At 41.5% G+C, this 26,227-nt stretch overlaps 1 protein-coding gene across 2 annotated transcripts in view; it reads right to left on the bottom strand.

Moving 5' to 3' along the window:
* Nucleotides 1-4,015: 4,015 nt before the first annotated feature.
* KCNH8 (potassium voltage-gated channel subfamily H member 8) overlaps nt 4,016-26,227 on the bottom strand; it is a 388,105-nt gene continuing 365,893 nt past the window's right edge. The window contains exons 14-17 of one of the 2 annotated variants that reach the window (XM_073333524.1): nt 21,579-21,685; nt 20,465-20,541; nt 5,381-5,758; nt 5,094-5,277 (exon numbers count right to left, since the gene is read on the bottom strand). In XM_073333524.1, coding sequence (XP_073189625.1) covers nt 5,188-5,277; nt 5,381-5,758; nt 20,465-20,541; nt 21,579-21,685 — 652 coding nt within the window. In that variant the 3' untranslated portion in view covers nt 5,094-5,187. Of the gene's footprint in view, nt 5,759-20,464; nt 20,542-21,578; nt 21,686-26,227 lie in introns of both variants that reach the window. The other variant, XM_073333523.1, reaches the window with a different exon arrangement.

Here is a 26,227-nt window from a genome sequence, read left to right on the forward strand (position 1 = left end):
CTTTTAGAGCCTTCATGGTTGGGGAGAAAAGCTTAGAAACATGACACCTAAATGCTCAAAAACCAAAACACAAATCACAAGAAACTATTCATTGTTGTTTTTTAAATTTGCTGATTTTTAAGCCAGTCAGCACTTCTGGGGGCTTGCCTTGCAATCTTTGAATGGATGGGGTTGTTACTACTGAATCTATGCACAATCCGATCAAGGTAGCGTCAGAGGATTTAACAGACGGCAAGAAAAGAATTGGAAAGACACGTAAATGAAAACAGAAAAGGAGTACTTGTGGCACCTTAGAGACTAACCAATTTATTTGAGCATGAGCTTTCGTGAGCTACAGCTCACTTTTCAATCAGAAGTAACCACCATTTAGGACAATGGAATTAAACTGCTGTCAAACTGGTGTGAGAGGAGAATCAGGCCTTTGTGCTTAAGGCATTTTGCTGTTTAAGATTTAGAGCCTAATCTGACTCTAGCCTGTATAGCTGAGGGTATACACAACAGCATGCCACTTAAGTGGGCCATCCTCTCACACAGGATCCTAACGTTTGTGAATTCTACATTGGAGAGTCACAGCGGTTACTTAAGATAGGTGGAAAGCTGATGAAGTGAGCTGTAGCTCACGAAAGCTCATGCTCAAATAAATTGGTTAGTCTCTAAGGTGCCACAAGTACTCCTTTTCTTTTTGCGAATACAGACTAACACGGCTGTTACTCTGAAATTTGTAAATGAAAACTTATCTCTCTCCAAATGTTCCTCACAGCCTAGTTACTGGGAACATTCAGCACGTATGGCCACAGCTAGTTTACTTTTAATACTAGCAACTGGCTGTTTCAAAGGGCAACTTGTACAGCTAGAGGGTACCAAAGAAATAATTTATTTGCTCCTTTTTCCTTTGTTAACCCACCCTGCTGTGCTAAGCTTTCCACCTATCTTAAGTAACCGGTGTGACTCTCCGATGTAGAATTCACAAATGTTAGGATCCTGTGTGAGAGGACGGCCCACTTAAGTGGCATGCTGTTGTGTATACCCTCAGCTATACAGGCTAGAGTCAGATTAGGCTCTAAATCTTAAACAGCAAAATGCCTTAAGCACAAAGGCCTGATTCTCCTCTCACACCAGTTTGACAGCAGTTTAACCACCATTGTCCTAAATGGTGGTTACTTCTGATTGAAACCAGTCTTCTGGCTATTTTAAATAATCAGACTGGCCTGTAGAGATACTGGGAAGTCTCCTGGGAGATCCCTGGCCAACCGAAGCACAGGTTAAAGTTACCAAAATAAAATCCTCTTGTACTGTTGATGAATGGCATGTGCCTAGGGTTGTCCTGCAGTCTCCAGGAGTTAGAGATTGTCAGGTGAGGAAACCTCCAGGAATACATCCAAGCAAAACTGGCAACCCTACGCCCTTGAAACGGACAGGCTCTCCCCTCTGCTTGGTGCTCCCTTGCAGCTATCTCTGTGTCTTTGAAGCAGAAAGCTGCCGCCCTCTTTCACTACAGAGTGGTGCTGTCATTGGCTCGCATCTGAGGTCACAGTAGTGGGACAGAGGACTCCTCTGATCTGAAGGATTTAGGAGGAGGGCAGCCACCAGCATTAGAGATGGGTGAAATTGTTTTGGACAAAACTTTCTTTTGCTGAAAAATGCAGATTCAGGTGAAGCAAAACTTCTGGGATTTGCCAAATTGTTTCAGTTGGAAAAACAAACCCACAGATTCCAAAACAACCAAAATATTGTGTTCTGACATTTTTCAAAACCAAATGTTTTGATTTTCTTTTTCAATTCAAAATGACTGTTTGTAAATCTGCTTCAATTTTATTGAAAAAGCATAAAGCTTAAACTAAATGAAAGAATTTGTTTTGGGTTGAATAAAACATTTTGTTCGATCCAAAACATGTCCCCCTCCCCCCTGGATTGGAGAGCAACCTGAAACATCTGGTCCTGGCACAGCTCTAACCAGCACACCTCTTCATTAGCAAACAAGGCTGGTTGGAGGGCTGTCTGGTAGGCAGAATGCAAGCGGACTGTGAAGAGAAGTCTGCAACAAAGTACAGAGGAAGTCGAAGTAGTTGATTGCAGGGGAGGAGAGAATGATTTTTGTTTCAGGATTTTTTAAATTGTTTTGCTTTGGTGGGATTAGACTGATATTTTGGTTTGTTTGAGGGATTGTTCACTTAATTTGGGAGTGATCCTTTGTTTTGGGGGCACTTGCTTCTTTTAGGGGAGATCTAATTAGGAGGGATTGTTTGATTTGTTTGGGGTAGATCACTTCCTGTGTTGGGGGACTTTGTTTGAGAGGGGAAATTGAGTTTAAAGTGAGTGTGACCATAGCTGCTGCAGTCAGTGACCTCTACTATGTGACCTTCTCTCCGCAAGGCAGAAAGAAAGAAAACACCAGTTGTTTACTGCATTTTTTAAAGATATGGTGGCAGACAAAAAATTAAAATCTTTGGCAAAAATGGAGCAAATGCCATCATCTGAACTCCTTAAGGTAGAAGTTGTTGCACTTGCATTCCCTTATTTTGCTGGAGTCCAATGCACAGTGAAACCATGGCTAATTATACAGAGCTCCTCGACATTGTATTCTACATAATATATATATTTATGCTTATAAAATGAAAGAGGCAAGACTGTCTTGAATCTGTAATTGGACTCAGGTGATGCTGATAGGAACTGCAAAAGCAATGTATCTACGCCATGAATCAGTGACCAGAGTACAAGATGAACGGAATTTTCCAAATACTGGACGAACTATTGTAGAAATGAAATGTGCCTATTCTGAACAGTGGGCCTACTGCTCTGTTCTCCTTATGCACCATGAAGGGGAACAAAGGAGTGAAGAATTAGGAGCTCGCAGCATAGCTGCCCCACATCTTAAGTCAGTGATAGCTGCTCTGTATGAACAGTGTATGCTAAAGACTCTGCTACAAATCAAATGTATGGCTGGCTGGAGGGAGGCGGGGGTGAATTAAAGTAGTAGCAAATTTCTGCTGATGTTAAAGGCTGATCTAAATAGCACTGGCCCATGCTACTATCAGTCTGTTGTGGGATTGCAGTCTCAATCTCTCCCCTTTCCTTCCTCTGCACAAAAGCCTCAAAGAATTTTTAAAGTAAGTTACCTTTCCGTGGGCATTGTCAAAGAATGGGATAATCTAGTCCTATAAAATGCTGTAGACATACATTGTTATACATTCTACCAATTACCTTATTCTCTCTCTCTCTCTAATCTCTTCTATATGTAGCTCATTTCATACTTGCTTTTGTATTTAACTTCAAATTAACATATTTCAATAGAAAAAAACTACTTAGAAAGAATCATGTTAAAGATCTGACACACTGACAAAAATCAAGCTGTTCAAAATTAAATGCTGACATTTTGTTCTGAATTTGCACCAGTGAGAATAATAATGTGGAATGATGTGAGTTAAACACAGTATCGGCATGAATTTGTGCTCTCTAGTGCATCAGAACCATAACACTAGACTCAGTCCTGAGGTTCTTACTCAAATAAAAATCCCAGTGAAATCAAAATAGTGATTACACATGAAGTCAGTGGGAGTTTCATTGCTGGATTTGATGCATCATTTAAACATAATTTCACAGGATTTTTTTCCTTATTTAAAATAATCAAAGGTTATAAAGGGTGTATAATTATGTAGATTTGCTATGAACATGTATTTATGATCTACGCTATTCATCTTAAAATTTCATATAAAATCTCCATGGAAAGGAGTTGCTATGCATGCACGGTCACTATTCAAAGTGTTAATATATAGAGCATTAAAAAAATATGGTTTGAAAATACCAAAAGCAATTAAACAATTTTGTGAACAAAAATCACTAGACAAATTTAACTTTTTCTAAAGATCAAAGCTATTTTTCGGTGTACAAATACAAACCAATAGATAAACAAACAGTTCAAGATTAATTATTCCTTCTTTTCTTGCTGATTAAAATAGTTTAAATATTTTTTTAATTTGTTTAAAAATATTGCTTTTAATTTACAATTTTACCTGCGAATTTTCAGTTCTCATTGAATTTTGTTGACCAAAAGGTATTAGCCCCCTGAAAACAGAAATTCTATTGAAGCACTGGACCAGCTTTAACAAGAGAGGCGGTAATACAATACTATAGGACAAAACTAGGGCTTCGAATATCATTAGCATAGCACAGTTCACATGCTAAAATACTAATATCTGACTTGACATGCCAGGTTTTTATTTTTTTAAATAAAATACGACCTTTTATTTGTATTCCTCCAGCATGGATACATTCATTGCAAACAGCATGCAGATAAAAGGGGATCCAGTTTTAAACTACATAGTCTTAACAATAAATAGTTTGAGCTACTACATGATGATAGTGCATTTCTTGTTAAAACTGCAAGCTTTTACCAAATGAAAAGAAACCCTTATTCTTATAAATATTTTAAATAGTTTTAGGTACAGATTTCATATAAGTATATAAAAATAGTATTTTTTGATAAATAAAGAGGTTTCATTTACATGACAAATAATGTGCGACAACTAACCACTCTCTATCAATTCTATTTGGTTGATTGTCTAGGAGATGACATGCAGCGATAATTGCCCCTTTGCCTTCACGGAACTGACAAATAAACCAGCAGGAGCCATGATCACCTGAAGCAAACAGTGCCACGGATATTGTTTGAGAACAACAATCAGGCACTCAGGAAAAGCCTTTGCTTCAAGCAACAAAAACCTCCTGACAGTTCTTTTGTCCTAGACTTCCAGCTGCTCTGACCCTCAGGGTCTTTTGGACGATCACAAAAGTCTGCCAAACAGACCGTAAGTTTATATCTGTGTATACAAAATGCTTTTCGACATGCTTCTAGAATCTAGAAATTGTTTCTTACTGTATGAACTGGTTATATCTTATCATAGCCACTTGCTTTCTAAAAATCCGATTTTTCACGTTAGCAAGTCTCCATGATGACCAGAGAAAAGGCAATACAAAGCACTCATGCAGTACTGGTTAAGTTTTAAACTGGCAGCTGTGGAACATGCTTTGAATACCACTTATTGGTCTATCATTATACATTTATGGCTTGCTTATCTTTAATATCCATTGTGCTTGTCACAACATCTAGTGGGAAATCTTCAGAAGTTTGTGCAGAAACTGCTCCTGTTGTTCCTTCAAGGTTCCAAGATCCTGGCAAGTTCTCAAAGCTTAGTGAACTGACTGCTCCTGGGCTAAAGCTACTTTCCTCGGATCTGCTGGGGAGCACAAGGTGCAATGAAGTCTCTGAGGAGGAGGACGCTGAGGAAGAAAGAGTTGCTGAAATAGACTGAAGAGGAGTCAAGGTAGTATCCGAATATGGAGAGGTGCATCTTAAAAACTGCAAATTATCTTTCTGATTTACCTGATAGCAGGAAGGTGAATATTCAAGGCCTGAAGTGTAATAAAATTCACTGTCCATAGAATTTTGAACATGGGATTCAGTACTTTGGGGACTGCTCCCTACAGAAGATGGAGCCCTGTTCCAAATGTCAGGAGTCGTGTTACCATGGCAAAGTTGTGCTTTGGTGCAAGTAATATTCCCAGCTTGCATATACATACACGGTTGATGTGTAGTCCAAGTCATTCTAGTCTGTAAGCTTTCCAACGTAGGACTCATAGATGTGCCATGCACTGCACAGAACCTTGGAGGCTTCTGTGATGTCAATAAGTTTTCCAGAAGATGCATCACGTTCTTCATGTCCTTTCTTAATTGTGAGACCTCTTGAGTTAAAGTAGTGACCTGCCAAGGCAAGGCAAAAAAGCAACAGTTACATGAAATAAAGTATATAGTATGTAGAGATAAATGGTTTACAGACACATCCGAAATACACTGTAATTTCCTTTTCTTGCTTGATGAAAGGCACCTTTTTTTATAAAGGTATCAGCCTAGTATCATACAGTATCTTTGCTTAGAAAGAAATATCATTTAACTAAGCAGAGAAGTGATGTATCAGAAACAGTCCTGCCATTTACGTTTGTATCTCCTTACATTATACACATACATTTAATCATGTGTGTTGCTTACTTCCTTCACTAATACTGAAACATAACATGTAACAGTGAGATCAGGTGAAAAACAGACCTAGCTTAAAATAGACAAACCCAATAAAAGCAGGTTCTGGAAACCTATCACACTGATAACTCCAATTGCTTTTAAAACAAGTTCCACACATAAAAATGGCTGCAGGTTCAAACCCGGAAGGGGGAGGAGGGGATTTCCTATGGCAACAATATTCTTCTAACAACAAAGATTAAAACATTCCTGGTTACATTTTTTTAAAAAAAAGGAAGAGAAAAAGTCTGAAAGATAGACATGAATGATATGGAAATATTAATACTGATGAAGGATGCATCCTTTTGAAAATGTATACAAAGACCTATGCAAGAAATGGTGTTAATAGTAAAGAAATCCATGTAAATTTTAAGCAGTGACTAATGATTTTAAGTGTCAGTTATTTCATCCCCAATTTCAGATGCCTTAAAGGTTCCTTGAGCTTTAGAAAAGGCTGAGTACTTGGATCTCTGAAAATCAGACCTCTTCTTTAAGGTAGCTCAAATTGGTAACCAAAAAATAGAGGCATTGAAAACCACTAGTTACTTCTAAAAAAAAATTAGGCCTGTCTCTAAGAAGTGACTTGCTATATATATCAGGCCTAGGTTTGCTATAGACTGTGCCCAAATTTGAGATAAAGGTTCAGGAAGTTTAACATTTTTTTAAATGAAGTTAAGCCTGAGTTACAAATTGGAATCCAAACTCCAAAAGTGGGTTTAGTGTAGCTGCATGTTTCACTGGAAATGTTTGCACAGCTGTAGTCACAGCTTTTGTTTGGGAAATGTTGATGCAAAGGGGGCCTTTGCCAGAGATGGCAACTGATGAGAGATTATTCTAGGGCATCACCAAGTGTTAATCATGTTTTCAATGTAACGTTTCTTTTCCATTCATTAAGAGGTTATGCACATTACTGAAGTTAACAACAAATTAATATTACTAGATAACCTGTAATAGAAATATAGGCCGCATCCCTCCAAAACTCCCATTGTGAGCAGAATCAAGCCTACAGGTTAATAAGCTTCTTTTGGCAAATATGATGATGTTAGTGGAAGTAATCTGTCAAAAGCAAGACATGACTGCACATTTCTTTTCAGAAGGATACATCCACCTTCAAAAATAGAAAAGGATAACCTAGCAGTACTTGCTTTGCCCCAAACTAAAGAGACCAGGAATAGTTAGGTGACTTATGTAACTTAACTTTTTTATAACCAGAAATACAATCTTCACTATTGTGAAGACAGTTACAGGAAATCCATTGAAGAGGGCACTGGAGCCTGGGTTTGGCAGTATTAGGATCATCCACTGTATTTTTTTCTACAGCTATAAGAGCAGGAGCAGAGGAAATTTGGAAGGAAAGTACAAAGCACATTTAGGTTCATTCCTTCCTCTGCATTTTGTATTTTTTTTATAGTGATCACATTTCCCTTTTAAAAGGGAGGCTCTTTGCTTTTATGATTCTGCTTAATAGGAAGTAGGAGGAACTGGTCAGAAGTAGAGGAGAGTCAAGTCTGACAGCTGTCAGATTTGTTAAATGAATGATCTAATTGTATGTCTGTGTGTGTGTGTGTGTGTGTATGTATGTATATATATATATATATATATATGTAGTTAAATAAGGTACTAGTAGCTAAAACTCAAGGATATGTAGTCTAATTGAGTTTTGTACAACCAATTAAAAACTTAGCATGCACTGCAAATGGCTTCTCTGTCAGCTTTATATCAGCTTATAACAAGGTTCAACAGACAGTTGACAGGATGCTCAGGTATAAAGCAGATTTGCTTGAATTTCAGAGATAATGTGAGGGATGAAAGCCCACAGGAAATGTGGTTGAACTAACTTAATGAGTCACATTCACCTGTGAAAAGCTCATCCATGGAAAGCCCCTTTGTGCTGCAGAACTCCAAAGGGGTGTCTGGGTTTTCTGTAGAATTGGAACAAAGCAGCCATTCAGTGGCTCCTGCACTTCTTTTGCAACCATGAGCTGGTACACAACCTGCTTCCAAATATGTGGGCATGGCAGGGAATACTGGGAAGTGGTGGGTAAGGGGGTCATGGGTCCTCTACTTTAGCTGGTGGGTAGTGGTAGCAGCCATTGAGGGGGAGGTAGGGTCAGCACCTACTCTCTTCCCTCTTCAGGGGTGGATTTTGCTCCTTTTACTCTGCGGAGTTCCCAGTTCACGGCTAAGGGTAAGATTAATTTCCCCTTATGTGAACATAGGTTGCTTGAACTTCAGAGGCTGTAAGACAACATCTAGAATTATATTTCTTCTTAATCTTGGTTTCAACTTTTCCTCTTCCCCTTCCAACAGCATTTTTTATTTTATTATTCTCTAGCATGTCCCTCCTTCCAGTTCATTGAAATAAAGGGGGAAAAAAGTCAGTCCTAATATTAATCCTTGTGACAGGTCTGACCTAGCATAACAAGCTGTTCCGGAACACAAGTATCTTTGATATATGAGCCACTTCTTTCTACATTTATTGGTAAGTAGCTTGTTCCCTATACTGCAACATTCATTGATAGATTAGCCTTGTATGTGCTTCTAAATAGGTCTCTGTAGCATAAGTAGTTTCAGAGCTTTTGGGTATTACTTCTGCAACAAATTTCGTTAGGCATAATCTCCCTTTGGTAAAATCTGAGCAGACACTCCTTGAGTAAATTAGGAATTTGTAATTTGCTCACTGCTGACATCAAGTTTACATGGTAGGTCTGTCATTTTTTGGATCTTCCCTGTTGTCATGTAATACTGGGCTGCTAAAATTATTGGATTCCACAAACTACAGAAGGTTGGGCCTGATCAGAGTTTGGATGGGAGACCTTTATAAAAAGAGCATCTACAGCAACAAACTACCTAAAAGCTGTAAATCTACTATAAGATGCAGAATTTGGAATAGTTACTGCAGAATTCTGCAATGTTTTCTGATATGGGGAATCACCAAGAGGAACACAAGAGTGCAGCAGAAATGGTGTGAATGAGTGGCAACTTTCTGTTTGAGACAGTTCTGCAGCAATGCTCTCGCATGGCATTAGTATCTGCCAACATAACAGTGTTTCCTGTCTTTCAGATGAGATGTAATACACGAGGCTTTGGCCATTTGTGGCTTTTATAGATTCCATGAGTGTTTCTGGTGTCATGGCCAACCTCAAGTTTGGATGGGGCAGAGGGTAATTATCCAAATTGCTCCTGCAACTGGCTAGAGAGCTTTTCACTACTGCTAGTACTAAACTGTCGATGTGTGTACTGTTCTATGCTGACACAAAAGGTTTTCCAGCTGTTCTATGTGTTGAAAAAGCTGTTCAGCACTAGGCGCTGTCCAGCATCAGTAGTGCTGATCCATCACCATTATCTGCAGCAAGGAAAGTGGGGTGCCTTAGGTCTGATTTTGGGGGTAACAATGGCTTGTTTGACCCTGCACTTCAACAGCAAGTGAATTCATTTCGTTATGGAAAATTCAAATGCACTTTTGTTGAACAGCTCTATATAAATGTCAGCTGACGATTATTACTATCACTTTTAAATGTTAATAGCCAAATTAGCTTTTCTAGTTCATGAGTAATGCCCTTGCTCATTCTCTCTCTCTCACACACACACAAAGCACGTGAGTGGATTTGATCAGAAAATCAGACAAGACTTAAGGGCAATAAAGGATCTGTCAAGGAAGTCCCTAGAGAGATGAAGTGAGCTGTAGCTCACGAAAGCTCATGTTCAAATAAATTTGTTAGTCTCTAAGGTGCCACAAGTACTCCTTTTCTTTTTGCGAATACAGACTAATACGGCTGCTACTCTGAAACTTTAGAGAGGAATTTTTAGTAGAGAAATGTAAAGCTTTAAAGTTTTAAATTTCTCTGCTAAAACTCCCTGTCTCTATTAGCACTTCCTTGAGGGGCCCGGGGTACATTCCTGTCTGGCCCTTGAGTCTTGTTAGCTTCCAATTTCTTGATCAAATGTTCTGGTATAATTCTGATTTCCCTTCAGTATTTTATCACCCTTGTGAGATGTATATCTCGCCCTAGCATCTGTCTCCCATTCCTCCCTTCTGAACACCAAAGAAAATAAAGAAGTTAGCTTAGCGTTTGACAAAGCAGAGAAGTTGGCGGCACCGTTCCAGAAATGCAGCCCCTGTCGTCTCTGGAAACCAGGCTGGGTTCTGACAGAATATTCTGAAATTTGCCTCATTTCTTGCCCACTCACAAGCCTTGGCTTCTAGGGTCCATGGTCCCAGGGTAGTCAACTAAGTGGACTGGCTCCAAGACTGGGGCTGCCAGGGCAGCTAGCCAGGCAGACTGTCTCTGAGTCAGGGCCCCTGGAATGTCCCTTTTGAAAATTTTTGAAATATTTGCTTTTTGTTCTGAGTCAGAACAAATCCAAATACCTAGATAATTCCCTTTCATGGAAGACTTTCACCATACAGTTCTGTGGAGTAGCCCACCTGAAACTGTCATCTCATTTCAGTTCTTTTCCTCTTATGGTCGATGTGTATCCATCACAAAAAACAAAACCGCACGTAGTGTTAATTGTCTCCCCTTTTAGTAGTTTCAGCTGCTAAGGCAATGGTTGAATGAGGTGTAAATGGAACTAGTGGCTACTCCAACTTAGAATAAAGCATAGTGGCAGTTCAGTGTGGGAATGCTGTCATTGATCCTGCCTCTGCTATGCCTGTTCAGTGGCTATCTGCCTGTCTGGCCCTTTCATGAGCACCCTGTTTACCAAACCATAATCCTGATGGTTTTTAATTACTTACAGGTATTTTCCTAGAATGTACCTATAAGATCTCAATCTGTCCCTCCTCAAGATCAGCTGTAATTTCTATCCTAACTTTTTACCAAATACAGAGTGACCTTTGCATCACTGACCTCTCTAGCCAATGTCTGTAGATGACCTGTGTACTCCTCCTCATCTGGCAATTTTGTGCCAGCTCTTAGATGAAATAAGTCATGAAACTTGAAATCTCAATGCAACGGTCTTATTCCTCTTTGGTTAAGATTGAGCTAATCTCTTTTGGCTCAGCTTCACCTGCCCCCCCAGCCCACTCAAAACTCTTCAGTTTCTAATAAATTTAACACCCTTTTCCTTGCTCAACCATCTTGTCATCTATAATTGAGAGCTTGAGGTTCCCTATAGAGTTGGCTCTGCATATGGAGCCAAATCACATCAGAGGAATCTACTAGAGATGTCCTGGACTTATGCTCCCCTCCCCATTATTCTAAGTTTAGCTTCCAGGACCTCTTTCCCACACTTCCCTATGCTAGCTACCAGCATGTCCTGTGACCATGAACTCCACCCCGACTTACCTAAAGGTTTGGTGAGATGTCTCGTGAGATCTACCTCATTCACACTTGATAGGTAAATTGCCAAATGGTCATCAAATACCCAGCTATTGACAGGTGATTCATTCATTAAAACTGTCACTATAGCCTGTCTCACCCCTATGTCCTACAACTCATGGATGCATGAGGTACAATCAGCTTCCTCTGACAGGAAGGGGACTCCCAGCTGAGGGGACTATGTCCCTCTATTCCACTCTGGTCTCCACCAGTGCTGAGCCAGAGGATTGGGGCAGCCAGTTCAGAGCCATTTCCAACCACACTATCCTTATACCTGTATTCCCCTCACCATTGAGTGCCCCCCCCTTCAGTGCCAAACTCACATTTAGCCCAATTGTCTCCCTCAGGCTTCATTCCACTCAGGTCTGCATATCACTGCGTTCTCTCTTTCTGAAGCAAATTTGATAGCGGAAATTTGCTGCTGTTCTCCTGTATTTCTACTTTTTCAAAAGAGAGAAAACTGTGTGTGGAGGGACTGGCCCGCAGATCCAGTTATAGTCAGACTCACTCCTGTGGCTTTACTTCTCTGTGAATACCCGTGGGGACTCTCTGCATGAAGTCCAGGAATCCTCTTCCATGATGCAAAAGAACCCCATTTTTCCTGTGGCATCCAGGCCCTCATGTCCAGATTTTGCCACGTCTCCCCTGCCTGGCTTCACAGGAAATCAGCATGGAAAGGGGCTGAGATTTTAGAGTGTTTGCTACTTTTGTTGCATTCTCTAATATCCTGCAAATACTAAGCTACGGTTAAAGAACAAATGTCTTTGTGACAGTAGTCTATGCCTATCAAAATGGGAAATGGTAGAAAACCATCTCCAGACCAACAGCAGCAAGGGTAGAAACACTTCATTTTCATAAGTGAGATGTCAACTTCATATATATAAATACTAATATTTATTTAGCACAAGTACCTCTGTTTTTCCTTTTTTGTTTAAAAACCAAGGAAACTAAAGGCAAAACAAAAATTTAAGTAACCTAGGGTTTTATGATTAAATTCCCCAAAAGTGGTTGCATCACTGAAATGCAGCATTTAAGGTTATAAAAACGTTAACTTTGTAGAGAAATGTTTATAAAAGATTATAATTTAGGGAGACTCCCTCACATAAGGGACAGTATAATGGACATAGGAATTTGGAGATGTGCCCTGGAGGCAGGGGGTTGAGAACACTGCATGGCAGTGTGCAGCAGTTCACCAGACACACTCTCCAGTTTGTTTTATTAAAGTTTTATTCCTTTCTCATTCACAGATTTGTTGTTTAATGAACCCCAAGATTGTTATGAACTTGACTGCCCTTCAGATAAATAGTAGTATTTCTATTGTTGGTATGCTGGTTAAAATATATTTCTGTTGTAAAATGTACACCATAACACAAGGAGAGATTCTGAGACTTCAAATAGATTTATGCCAATGTTACACCTGCTGATAATCTGTCCCATTATGCACAAAGTTAATGCTCTACAAAATTTAAGGTTTTGTATTTCTTGACTTTGTGACTTTAATTATGCAAACTTAGTATTGCATTCCTGTAACTTTTTTGCACTGAATAATTCCCATTATTAATTTAAAAAATCGTAATTTGTTTTAGAAAACATTTTAATTCAAGGATAAGGGATGCCAAAACTAAACTGTTTGGGTGTCTATCATGGTGCTAAATAACTTTTCTTTTTGTCTGGCTCATTGAAGAGATTTTGTTTTAAACCAGATGAGTTTTCAAGCTACAAATTGAACTTTCACAGTACACTACATACTGCTTGCAGAAGTACAGAAGTTATTAGAAACAAAGTATTGGTTTACCATTTTTATCTTCATGGGTTCCAGTCAGAACATTCCAATTTACAAAGATTTAACACCGGGATTGGCAACCTTTGGCATGTGGCCTTTCAGGAAAATCTGGTGGCAGGCCCAGATGGTTTATTTGCCTGCAGCATCTGCAGGTTCAGCCTATCGCAGCTCCCACTGGCCGCAGTTCGCTGTCCCCGGCCAATGGGGGCTGCGGGAAGCGGTGCGGGCCGAGGGATGTGCTGGCTGCCGCTTCCTGCAGCCCCCATTGGCCTGGAATGGCAAACCGGGGCCAGTGGGAGCTGCAATCGGCTGAACCTGTGGATGCTGCAGGTAAATAAACCATCCCAGCCCACCAGCGGATTTCTCTGACCAGCCACATGCCAAAGGTTGCCAATCCCTGATTTAACACACCAAGTATATACATTTTTTCAGCCTGATATCCGTTTGTTTTGTTTTAAAATGTACATTCTCACTGCCCCCCATTATTTATTTATTTATTGATACATGTATAATGTTGCCGCCAGATGTAAACATGTTTGTTTTAAACTCCAAACATGATTCATCTGATGCAATGAACAATCTTAATTCAATGTCCGGAGTAAACAAAGCAGTGACATAGTCCTGTGAATGTATTTTCATGATGTGAACTCAAAATGCATGACTGGCTAGAATATTTTAAACTTGTATAGCAAGAAAACTGAAAATTAAAAACAGCTAGGAATACTTCTAGTAAGTGCTCCTTAAGCAGATAGATAATACTTTTTAGACTGCAACACATCATCCTGGTTATTGTCCTTTAGTTGTCTTTCAGTTCAGTGAGAGAAGTGTGCGCTTGGAAGTGATGATATTGGTTAGGTACTTTACTTACATGACATACAGAAGAGGTGATGTATCTATCTCTTGTAAATTGAAGTGGGCATTTGGGGCCTGGTTTTCAGCAGGCCCTTACTCTTTGCACTTGCAGTTACGAATACAAGATACTTGAGGTCATTTGGCATCTAAATATCTGCGCCTGTGAACCATGTACTGAGACATCTAAATGACAAACTTCTGCAAGTATTTTCTTCCTCAAATTATGAATATAAAAAGGCCAAGTGTTAATAAAATAATCAGGCCCTTAAATTTTAAATGGGGCAAGATCATTAAATGGAGATTTTCAGTAGTTTTTGTACTTTACATTAAAACGGCGGGATCTACATAAATGGCATACAAAAGCAACAACTAATTGAGGAATAACCTCTGTATGCTCCAGTTTTATCCATTCTGCTAAAGCGGGTTTCATTTTGTGGAGATCTAAATTAAAATACTTCCATTCTCTTTCCAACTTGTAACCTAGACAAAAAATAGAACTCATCTATCACTGTACGACTGCTTTTTTTCTTCACTAACAGCTGGCTGTAGTGAACATTTGCATGAGGGATTTTTTTTCTCTATTCCTCATACAAAAAGTAAGAGTAGTTTAATTTCACTAGTGAACTGTTGTAATGCAATTACCTTCTATAAAAGCAGTTATTTTTAGTTGCTGACTTACTTTTGATCTTGACTCAAAAATACATATTTTATGCTGATGGTAAAGGGTTACTGGTAGCCAGCAGCAATGTGTGTGTGTGTGTATTTATATTTTAATTGGGGTGAAGTGTTATGACATGTAGGTGCCTTGCCAAAGGGTCCTCTGTTCTTTGCAAACTACTTTCACCTCAGACCTGACAAACTCACAACACCAGACACATGTCTTACAGGATATTTTAACATGGAAGGTACATAAGAATGGCCCTACTGGGTCAGACCAAAGGTCCATCTAGCCCAGTATCCTGTCTTCCGACAGTGGCCAATGCCAGGTGCCCCAGAGGGAATGAACAGAACAGGTAATCATCAAGTGATCCATCCCCTGTTGCCCATTCCCAGCTTCTGGCAAACAGAGGCTAAGGACACCATTCCTGCCCATCCTGGCTAATAGCCATTGATGGACCTATCCTCCATGAATTTATCTAGTTCTTTTTTGAACCCTGTTATGGTTTCAAAAGAAAGCATGTAACTTGTCAGGATTCATAATCACTGTGAGATATATGTTTTAAGGAATCATGTATTTATGGTGAAAGGCTGCTTTATGGACTTGGAATAAAATTTAGTCATCATGAAATCATACGTCTCAGTGATGGCCCATTCAGCAGAAGGGAGTTGTCACCCTGCCTTAGGCCATGTCTACACTAAAGCTTACAGTGGCATATCTGTACCAATAGAGCTGTGCCACTGTAACAGCGCTCATGTAGCCGTGTTATGTTGACAGGGGAGAGAGCTCTCCCATTGACATAATAAAACCAGCTCCATGAGCGGTGAGCGTCTCTGCCCCAGTGGTGGCCCCGGGGCCGGAGGACCTGTCAGCCTCCCTCCATGGCCCCAGGCTGGAGGAGCTGTCAAGTCCCCCAAACCCTTGTAGTCTTGGGGCCGAAGGAACTCTCAGCCCCCAACCACAGCGCGCAGGGCTGGAGGTGGAATCCAGGGACCACATTTGCTATAGCCCAAGGTTCACTACTGCAAAGGGCGTTATAGCAAGGATCTACTGTTAGTGAATATATACGTCTCAGAACGTTACCTGCTTAACTAAATCTAAATTGTGCCACCTTAAAATATTCTCTTATGCAGTATTCAACAAGGTTCTTAAGTATGTGCATAATTTTAAGCATGTCGTCAATCTTGTTGACTTCAGTCTGCCTGCTCACAGGCATAAAGGTTAGGCTTGTTCTTAGGTACTTTGATCAATTTGGGCACAGAACAGTTTTTTCTTAGGTAGCTGCTCAGAAAAAAAACACCCCTACTACATATGTATGATGTTGGGAAGCAAAGAATGAAGAATGGTGCTGTAATATTTTCTTGACTGTATTAGGAAACTTTCATCTTCATTGTTAATGTTAATATCTACAGTAGCTGTTGATATATACTTAATTTGTTTTTAATGTCTTTCATTTGGTTCCAAAATTTATCTATGTGCATAAATCTTTGCAACATTGAGCCAATGGGATTACCCATGTGAATAAAATTACGCATGGCTCTGCAAGGTGGGGACCCTAGAGAAGAAACAGATACTAGACTAGGAGTACTTGTGGCACCTTAGAGACTAACAAATTTATCTGAGCATAAGCTTTCGTGAGCTACAGCTGTAGCTCACGAAAGCTTATGCTCAGATAAATTTGTTAGTCTCTAAGGTGCCACTAGTACTCCTTTTCTTTTTGTGGATACAGATGAACACGGCTGCTACTCTGAAACCAGATACTAGACTGTCTCTGTGTTCTTAGCATGTCCAGGTAGGGTATAACTGGATTACAGGAGACTTGAGACAATTATGTTTTCAAAATACTGAAGTAAAATTATAATATGAATTTTGGCACTTATTTGCAAAATAGATTAAACAATAAACCTGCTCTTTTATTACCACAGATTGCTTTCTATCTCTGTGCCCCTTGCCTGTAGTTATTTTTAATAACTATCAAGTTTCATCTCAAAGTTTTTAGTGCTTTTTCCTTTTATTTCCTGTCTCCTATTTTTCCAAATTCACAGTTTTTTCTTACCTTGTTACTAGCTCCAGGACATTTTCTATCCATACTAATTTGCCTTTTTTGGCTACTTTCTGTGTATCTGTAACCTTTCTCTACTAAAAAGCTTTTCCTCTACCCAGCTTTTAGACCATTCCTCCCACATCACTGTCTCTTACTCCTGCAGTTTTCTAGGTTTCTCTTAATTCTGCCTTTCTACTGCTGTCTGAGCAGCTCTTGATAAGTGATGAGAATGACCTTGCATTAACAAATTTATTTTTCTACATGTAAAATGTTTGTATTAAATATATTTTTGTGTGTATAGATATATTTAAAAAATTAAGTTAATGCAAGGTCACACTCAATTTATTAATTTGTGCCTTTCATCTGTAGTAAAATCAAATCGATAGTAGTACATATATTTGTAACTAACAGTTATCATTCAAATTCAGTCATCTCCAGTAATAAGCAAAGATGTAAGAGCACTGCACAATAGGACAGGAAGTGAAGAAGAATTCCATATCCAATTAAAATGAACTGGAGAGGCAGAATATAATGAACTAAACTGGAATTTGGCTACAGTGGTTTTAACATCCCTTCTCCGACAAATCCTATGTCACTTTTTAATGACATACGTTCAGATTGTTGGTTTTACATCTCTTCCCAAAAGCGGGCACCGGTTGTCATAGATTGTCCCTTGACAACATGATGTCATTAGCTCAGTAGTGACTGAAAGGAAAGAATTCCTTGACTTTCTGAATCACCTAGAACACTGCTGCAACACCTTAAAAGGTCTCCTACTGATGTGCCGAAATGGTGAGTTCTGACAGGATCATGGCACAGGGTATTGCTATGGGCAACAACATCTTTGAAACATAGAACTGGAAGGTACCTCAAGTGGTCATCAAGTCCAGTCACTTGCACTCATGGTAGGACTAAGTATTATCTAGACCATTCCTGACAGGTGTTTGTTTAACCTGCTCTTAAAAATCTGCAATGATGGAGATTCCACAACCTCCCTAGGCAAGTTATTTCAGTGCTTAACCACCCTGACAGTTAGAAAGTTTTTCCTAATGTCCAACCTAAACCTTCCTTGGTGCAATCTCTTCTTGTCCTATCCTCAGAGTTTAAGGAGAACAATTTTTCTCCCTCCTCCTGTAACAACCTTTTACATACTTGAAAACTTATGTTATTTCAGTCTTCTCTTTTCCAGACTAAACAAACCCAAGTTTTTCAATCTTCCCTCATAGGTCGTGTTTTCTAGACTTTTAATAATTTTTGTTGCTTGTCTCTGGACTTTCTCCAATTTGTCCATATCCTTCCTAAAATGTGGCATCCAGAACTGGACACAGTATTCCCGTTGAGGCCTAATCAGCGCGGAATAGAGCAGAAGAATTACTTCTCGTGTCTTACTTAAAATACTCCTGCTAATACATCCCAGAATGACGTTCGCTTTTTTTTGTAACAGTGTTACACTGTTGACTCATATTCAGTTTATGGTTCATTATGACCCCCAGATCCCTTTCCGCAGTACTCCTTCCTAGGCAGTCATTTCCCATTTTTTGTGTGTGCAACTGATTGTCCCTTCCTAAATGAAGTACTTTGCATTTGTCCTTATTGAATTTCATCCTATTTAACTTCAGACCATTTGGGAGACTTATTTAATCTGTATTTTAATAATATAGAATTAGAAACTGGATTAGGCGTAAAGGATTCCTTGTTTAGTTACAATTCTCTCCCCACTCTGTAACCCCATTGACTTTAAGGGACTCTCTCCCTTTTCACAGCAGTGTGAGAAGAGGATCAGCACCAAAACTGTTGTTTTTTTTTCATGGTGCTAACAGGGAAAACTAATTTTGTGTTAGAAAAAAATATCTTTTCTACTGTTTAAATGTATCATAGTGCTAAAAGATTTCTATAACTACACTGGAAAAGCAATAAGCACAAAGCCACTGCAGATAAAATGTTTGTTTATTCCACTAGGTTTCTGCTTGAAAGGTTCTTGACATAGTACTATATTTTCAATTGCTTGTTGATGATAATCATACAATACTTATTTATAGCCTCAGATCTGAAAAATATCTGTGCTCCTCAAGGTTAACGAATGAGTCAATACTACTTTCCTAACTTCTGCGATGGTAAAGTTTCAAAAGCATTGCTAATATGCTAGTAAGCGACATTTCTCCTTTGAGTATTGTCAGTATATATGCTCACTCTTGGGATACGTATGAGCTCTCTGCATCAAGCTTTCTAGAAAGCTCTGACCAGTGATGGTCATGCCAGCCTTGTCTTAAGCCATGGGATTCTCCAGTCTGTTCATGGAGGAGGCTCTAGGAACTTGTAAGGCACATTTGGAACTCAACTGTTTCTAGGCCCCTCTTCACAGTCCCAGTTGTGGTATATCTTGTCATTTTCCTGAAGCTGCTTAAATGTAGATCTCCATCATAATTGCATCCAGCTGTCTCAAAACAGGGCCTAGGGGTGGTGATAAAGGTGTATAAAGCCCCTTTTGTCCCCTTTTGCTGGTCCTAAACTGAATTCAGCTGAGCTGGATATGAGGTTTAAGCCTGAAAATTTGAGAAGTGGCCAATCAGTGAGATTAGAGGGGTGGGGTCAGAGAGAAATTTACCATGTGTGGTGACAGTGGTTGGTTAGTCAGAGAGAGAGAGAGAGAGAGAGAGAGAGAGAGAGAAAAGAAGAGAAAGGCACAGTTTATGGCCAAATTTCAAAAAAGGGCTCATTCTTAAATGTTTCCTTTACCAAATGTTATAACATCTTTCAGAAAAAAAGATATTACAGAAAATTCAACTGTAAATGGGAAACTAAAAGCAACCATTTCATTGTAAAACAGTCTTGCTTTAAGTGCAAATCTCAGTGCAACTTAAACCGTGGAATTGCTACTGATGCCTCCATCGTATGACCTGAAGTACTTTATTTGACTGAAAACATAATGGACATGAATTTTTAAAAACACCACAGTGAAGACACAGTATCATATATGCTGGGAATCATTTTTCTAACGCTTTTCATTTTTCCCTATAACCAAGTGAAGACATATCAGTATTAGTGGAGCATTCAGAATAGGTGGAAGCCAGGCAGATATAAGGAACTACTTTCTTTAATACGAAGTCATAATCTGAAAAAGCAAAATGTTATATAATTCCTACATTCCACAGGACTAATGGCTTGAGCAGGGATGGGCAAATGCTTCCTGCCTAATTTTGAATCTACTCAGATAATATGGGTTACATTTTTATATGAATTTAAATATTACTAGATTTGCATTTTGCTCAAAGAAGATTGTAATAAAAAAAGCATAGAGATGCGTGTAATAAGAGTACGCATAGTGAAACAGAGAGACAAACAAAAGAAGCATGGGAAGGGAGAGAGCTATTATGGAAAAAAATCTGTGTGTGTGTGTGTGTGTGTGTATTATATATATATATTATACACACACACACACACACACACACACACACACCCCCTCCCCCCCCCATATAGAGGCTGCTTCCTGGTGATAGAAGCCTAATTCTAATACATAGCACAGACTAGATAAAGTATGTTTGTTTGTTTCAATTACTCTTGAAAGGAATTAAACAATGCATTTAAATTACAGGTAAGGTGGTTTGGGAACCTCTTCCTAATTTAGCAAATTCAAAACTTTGTGAAATTCCCAAACATCATGGGTTTTGCCCATCTCTTCTCATGTTACTGTTAATCATAGTGTTGTTAATCAGAATAAAACAAATCTCCGTACCTCATGGTTAAGCCTGCTGATCTGTTGTTTGGTTTCTTCTGCTTTGATAACTAGCACTGCAGCACCAACTTCAGAGTCTGTAAATCCATGCATATATGTAAATTATAGAAATACATTATCAGGTCGTTTAGGGAGTTAGTAAGGTGACTCTCTCACTTGTTCTCTGCTTTAAATCTGACCCCAGGTTTGCTTGGGAGCTAATGAAATTAGCATTTAATGGCTTTCTATGGTCAGTGTAAAAATGTATAGTAAGGATGTAAATGAAGTATTATGGGAAGATTGCACTGCTCTGTCTGCCTACTCTGTGGGAAGACACAGAACTTCTGTCAAGGCTTTAGATCTGTTAATTCAGCAATTTAAAAAAATCATGTATGTAACTGCCACACCCCTATTATGCAGTTGTTTTTGCCTTCAAAAAGCATTAGTTTCACAGTGGCATTTAGGCAAGAGATACATAATTATGTGGGAACAGTTTCCTCATCTAGGAGGGGAAAATGGGAAACCATCTGAGTTCAACTGGTTATGACATTTCAACACTAGCCCATTGCTTTTGCAATAATGGCTGGGCTCTTATATTTGTGTTCCTGCCTGCTGCTTTATTTCATTAGTCCTTTCAGAAGACTGCCCAGCATTTCATGCTACTCACGGCTTTCACCCTGTTCATTTCTGACACACTCTTAACTCCCTAAAAAGCCAAGGGTTAATAGTAAAATAGCAGCAAAGTTCCAGAATGGTGGTTCTTAAATTATTTTTCCAGGTATGTCCCCGTGGGACCCAATCTTGAAGTGTGCTGTGTTCAGCAGGGCACTCAGCTCCTCATAGAATCAGCCCTTATATTAGTAAAAATGTAGTGGAAATCAAACTCCTGACAAGCCATTTATCTTGACTTGTAATAGGAAGGAGCAGGACAACTGGCCCAGACACACTGATGGGATCCAGTTGTACCTTTCTGTCATGATTTCTGGTCAATGCAAATGACGCTAACTTTAGCTGCATGTTAAACCCATTCATGTAACTCAAAGGTTTATTTTATTAAGAAACATGCAAGTATAGATGCACAAAAGACAAGTCATCAAAGTGTCTACTACAATGAGTGGCTAGATATAGCACTTACCCACAATTGTAGGAGATACCCGGGATTCCTGCCTGAGTTGATCAGAGCCAAAGTCAAAAGTCTGGCTTCCCTCATTATGGTTTCCATCTTCAATCCCATCGACAATCCTGTTAAAAACATTGTATTTGAATATAGAGTGTATAGACCTCACACTTCATAATGTAATTATTAATATTACTGAAAGGCACCGTCTTAAGCAATGGTGAATTCTGAATAACACTAATCTTAGAGAAATATAAAGGCCATTACACAGGTGTGACCAACTGAGTTGCCACTTGTTTAAACCTTGAGTAAAGAGAGGAGAATCAGGCCCTTCATCTTAACTGATCATTTTGAAACTATCATTACTTTTAGAGGCTGTGATAGGGCCTTTAGTCTAGTCTACTTGCATTCCCTATGCCATTTGTAATAATTATAAACTGTTAGGACCATCAGTGAAAAAGACAGTTAACTTTCCCGTAACTGGTATTCTTTGAGATGTGTTGCTCATGTTCATTCCATATTAGGTGTGTGTGATCACCACATGCAGCAGTGTTGGAAGTTTTTCCCTCAGCAGTATCCATAGGGGACTGGCTCTGGCACCTCCTGGAGTGGTGCCTGCATGGCACGGTATAAGGGGCACCGCCGGCTCCCCCGCACCCTAAGTTCCTTCTTGCCGGAAACTCCGACAGTGGGGAATAGACATGAGCAACACATCAGAAGAAGAACAACACCAGTTATGGAAAAGATAACTGTCTTTTCTTCTTTGAGCGCTTGCTCTTGTCCATTCCATATTAGGTGACTCCAAAGCAGTACCTTGGAGATGGGTAGGAGTTCACGGCCCTGGTTCCTCAAATAGAGCAGGTAGTCCAGGACAGCCTATATGGAGGAACACGAGGGAAAGATGCCCTGTTTGGACGCACAGTGGGAAAACCTCGTCCACTTGGCCACATAAGTCAGTCTAGTTGAGGGATTCCTACTTTCCAGGAGGACCTGTTCGAATCCTCCAAACAGGTCTGCTCCTCCAGATTCAGCCGCGCAGCATCCATGCCAAGAGATGGAGGGACCTGAGGTTGGGGTGTGAGAGCCAACCGTGGTCTTGCAACAGCGGGTCCGGTCGGTTGGGCACGGGCCAGGGAGGGGCCACTGACAGGCTCATGAGTGTGCCGAACCAAGGCTGGCAAGGCCACGCCAGGGCGATCATGATAACCTGTGCCTTGTCTCTCTTGCTCTTTGCCAGGGCCCTGCTGATGAGTTGAATAGAAGAGAACAGGTAAATCAGGCTCCCTGACCATAATAGGAGAGAAGGCATTGGAGAGAGAATCCTTGCTCAGACCCTGTCGAGAACAAAACCGGTGGCATTTCCTGTTCTGTCTGGTAGTGAACAGTCCACTTGGGGAGTTCCCCACCTTTGGAAGGTCATGCAGGCTACCTCTGTATGGAGCAACCACTTGTGGTGAGAGGAGAAGTCCCTGCTGAGCTGGTTTGCCAGCATATTCCTGATGCCGGGAAGGTGAAAAGCTTCCAGGTGGATTTTGTGGCTGATGCAGAAATCCCACAGACGGAGCGCCTCCTGACAGAGAGCTGACGAGCACGCTCCCCATTGCTGGTTGATGTAGAACATTGAGGCTGTGTTGTCCATCAGGACTCGGATCACCTTGCCTGACAGGTGGGGCAAGACGACTCCACATGGCAGCCGGACTGCTCAGAGCTCTTTGACGTTTATGTGTAACCGCACCTCCTCTGGGGACCACATTCCCTGTGTCTGGAGGTTGCCGAGATGTGCCCCCCAGCTGAGGTCCGAGGCGTCCAACACCAACTTGATGGAGTGAGGAGGGTTGTTGAATGTAACCCCTTCCAGGACTGTCCTGCGGTCAGTGCACCATCTCAGCGAGGTAAGTATTACCTGGGGAATGGTAACTATCTTCTCCAGGGGGGTCTCGGGACTGGGAATAGACCATCGCCAGTCATTGTTGCAGGGGCTGCATTCGGAGCCTGGCATGGTGGACCACATAAGTTCATGCTGCCATGCAGCCCAGCAGGCACAGACAGACCCTGGTTGTAGTCAGAGGAAATGTGGAGACTTCTTCAATGAGGTTTGCCAACGTGTAGAGCCTTTCCAGAGGCAGGAACACTCTGGCGCGGACAGAGTTGCGGACCGCGCTGAAGAACTTTGTCCTTTGCACCGGCACTAACATCAACATTTTGTTGTTTACCAGTAGGCCCAGAGAGTGGCACGTGGCTTGAAGCACCGCGACATCCCTTCGGACTTGAGATCTGGAACCACCCGTGATGAGCCACTCACCAAGGTACGGGTAGATCTGGATACCCTGGCACCTGAGGTAACCTGCTACCACCGACATGCACTTGGTAAACACCTGTGGTGCTGTCACCAGGCCGAACGGGAGGACCATAAAGTGGTAGTGATGGGGACCCACCGTAAACTGGAGAAAGTGTCTGTGTCCTTGAAAGATCGTTGTGTGGAAGTATGTGTCCTTCAAGTCGAGAGCAGCATACCAGTCTCCTGGATCCAGGGAGGGGATAATAGAAGCCAGAGAGACCACGTGGAACTTTAGCTTCTGTAGGTACTTGTTGAGATCTTGCAGATCCAGGATGGGCCGTAAACTGCCCTTGGCGTTTGGGATTAAAAAGTACCGGGAATAGAACCTCTTGTTCCCGTACTCTTCATCCACCGCACCCAGCTGTATTAGTACTTCGTGCATGAGGAGACTCTCATGAGAGGGGTCCCTGAAGAGGGATGGGGAAGGTGGGTGGGAAGGGGGGTAGAAAGGAACTGGAAGGTATAACCCCATTCCACTGTGCTGAGGACCCAGTGGTCCGAAGTTATAGCAGTCCTAGTCGGGAGGAAAGGGGAAAGGTGGTCAGAGCACCGGGAAAGATGGGTCCAGAGAATAATCTGGTAGGTTGCCCTCGGGCGCACCCTCAAAATGACCGTTTGGCCCCCTGCTTATTACGGGTCAAGCCCAACTGGCAGAGGGTGGAGGTGGGTGGCTCAGGTGGCGCTTGTAACTGTTAGCTCATTTATGGGGCTGGTCCTGCCGAGGCTGACTCCCCTGGCCCTGAGGCTGCTGTGGTTTGAACTGCTTATGCACCGGGGCTGGGACGGAGAGACCCAGGGTTTTCAGGGTGGTGCAGGAGTCCTTGAGGCTGTTTGCCTAGGGCCCCACCATCGAAGGGCAGGTCCTGCAATGACTGCTGGGCCTCGGTGGACAACCCAGAGAGAAGCAGCCAAGAGACTCACTGCCTGGAGATAGCGGAAGCCATAGCGTGGGCAACAGCATCAGCAATGTCTGACGCCGCCCTCGTCGAGGATCTCTCGGAAGCCTCAGGGAGTGACCCTTCGAACTTGGACATGGCTTGCCACATATTGAAGTCTTATTGGCCAAGGAGGTCTTGGTGGTTGGCTACTCTCAGCTGAAGGCTGGAAGACAAATAAACTTTACGTCCAGAAAGATCCTGCCTCCTTGAGTCTTTATTTTTGGGGGTGGCCCCAGGTTGTCCCTGCCTCTCCTTGTGGTTAACCACCTCGACCACAAGGGAATTGGGGGCTGGGTGGGAGTATAAGTATTCATGCCCCTTGGTTGGCACAAAGTACTTGCATTGGGCCCTTTTAGAGATAGGGCCAGGGAAGAGGGGGTCTGACACAGGGCATTAGTGATTTTGGAGATCCCTTCATGAAGGGGTAGAGCCCCCCTGGCAGGAGCCAAGGAGCAGAGGACATCAGAGATCCAAGGGCTCTTCCAGTTCCTCCGCCTGAAGCCCCAGGTTAGAAGCGACCCTCTTCAAAAGTTCCTGGTGTGCCTTGGCGTCATTCTGAGGAATGGGTGAGGGGGCCCCGTGATAGCCTCGTCTGGTGATGAGGAAGATGATGCCGGTGCCGTGAGAACCTCCACTTCCATTGGTGGTTCAGCAGCTTGCTCCCCTGGGTTCTCCTGGACCTGTGGGGTCTGACCCCTAGAAGCCTCAAGCACCGGAGAAGGATGGGATACTGAGGCCACTGGCCTCTGTGAGGCTCCCGGCACTGATTGGGCAACCTGGGAAGGTTGTGTGAACCCCCAGGAGTTCCACGGGTAACATGGTGCCGGCCACGGAGTTAGCAGTGCCAGGTCAAAAGCTCTGTCTACTCTGTGCAGGCAAACACAATAGTAACAGCTAGCTTTGACAGTTCCACTGTTCTGTTTATCCAGCCCTGCCAATATCAGTCTACCATCTTTCCTGCAAATAAGGTTTGCTGCTTGCCAGTACTGATACTGGGCCTAAACCAATGCCCACTGAAGTCCCAAGAAGGGCTCCCAGTGACTTCAAGGTGCTTTATTATTGGTGACATGAATTACACTGCATGCTCTTTATAGGTGTACCTATATAAGCTGTATTAAGAGCCAAATCCTGAAGTCTGTACTTAGTTCTTACTCAGGCATGGCTGACAGTAGCCCTAGCATGCCCCCCTCCATGGGGGTGTAGAAGACTGTAACTAAAAGATCAGTATAGATCCTGCCCTGACTCACCCCAACTCAAGCCACGTTACAAACCCATCTTTTGCAACCCTGAAAGTAGAAACAGTAATTTGACCCACAGCAAACTTGGCTCTGGTGAAACTCTTGTTTATAAGGAAGTAGAATGGAAATCCAGATTGTTTCAATGCATTGCAA

The sequence above is a fragment of the Lepidochelys kempii genome, chromosome 2 (genome assembly GCF_965140265.1).
Source record: "Lepidochelys kempii isolate rLepKem1 chromosome 2, rLepKem1.hap2, whole genome shotgun sequence".
In the NCBI taxonomy this organism is placed as follows: domain Eukaryota; kingdom Metazoa; phylum Chordata; order Testudines; family Cheloniidae; genus Lepidochelys; species Lepidochelys kempii.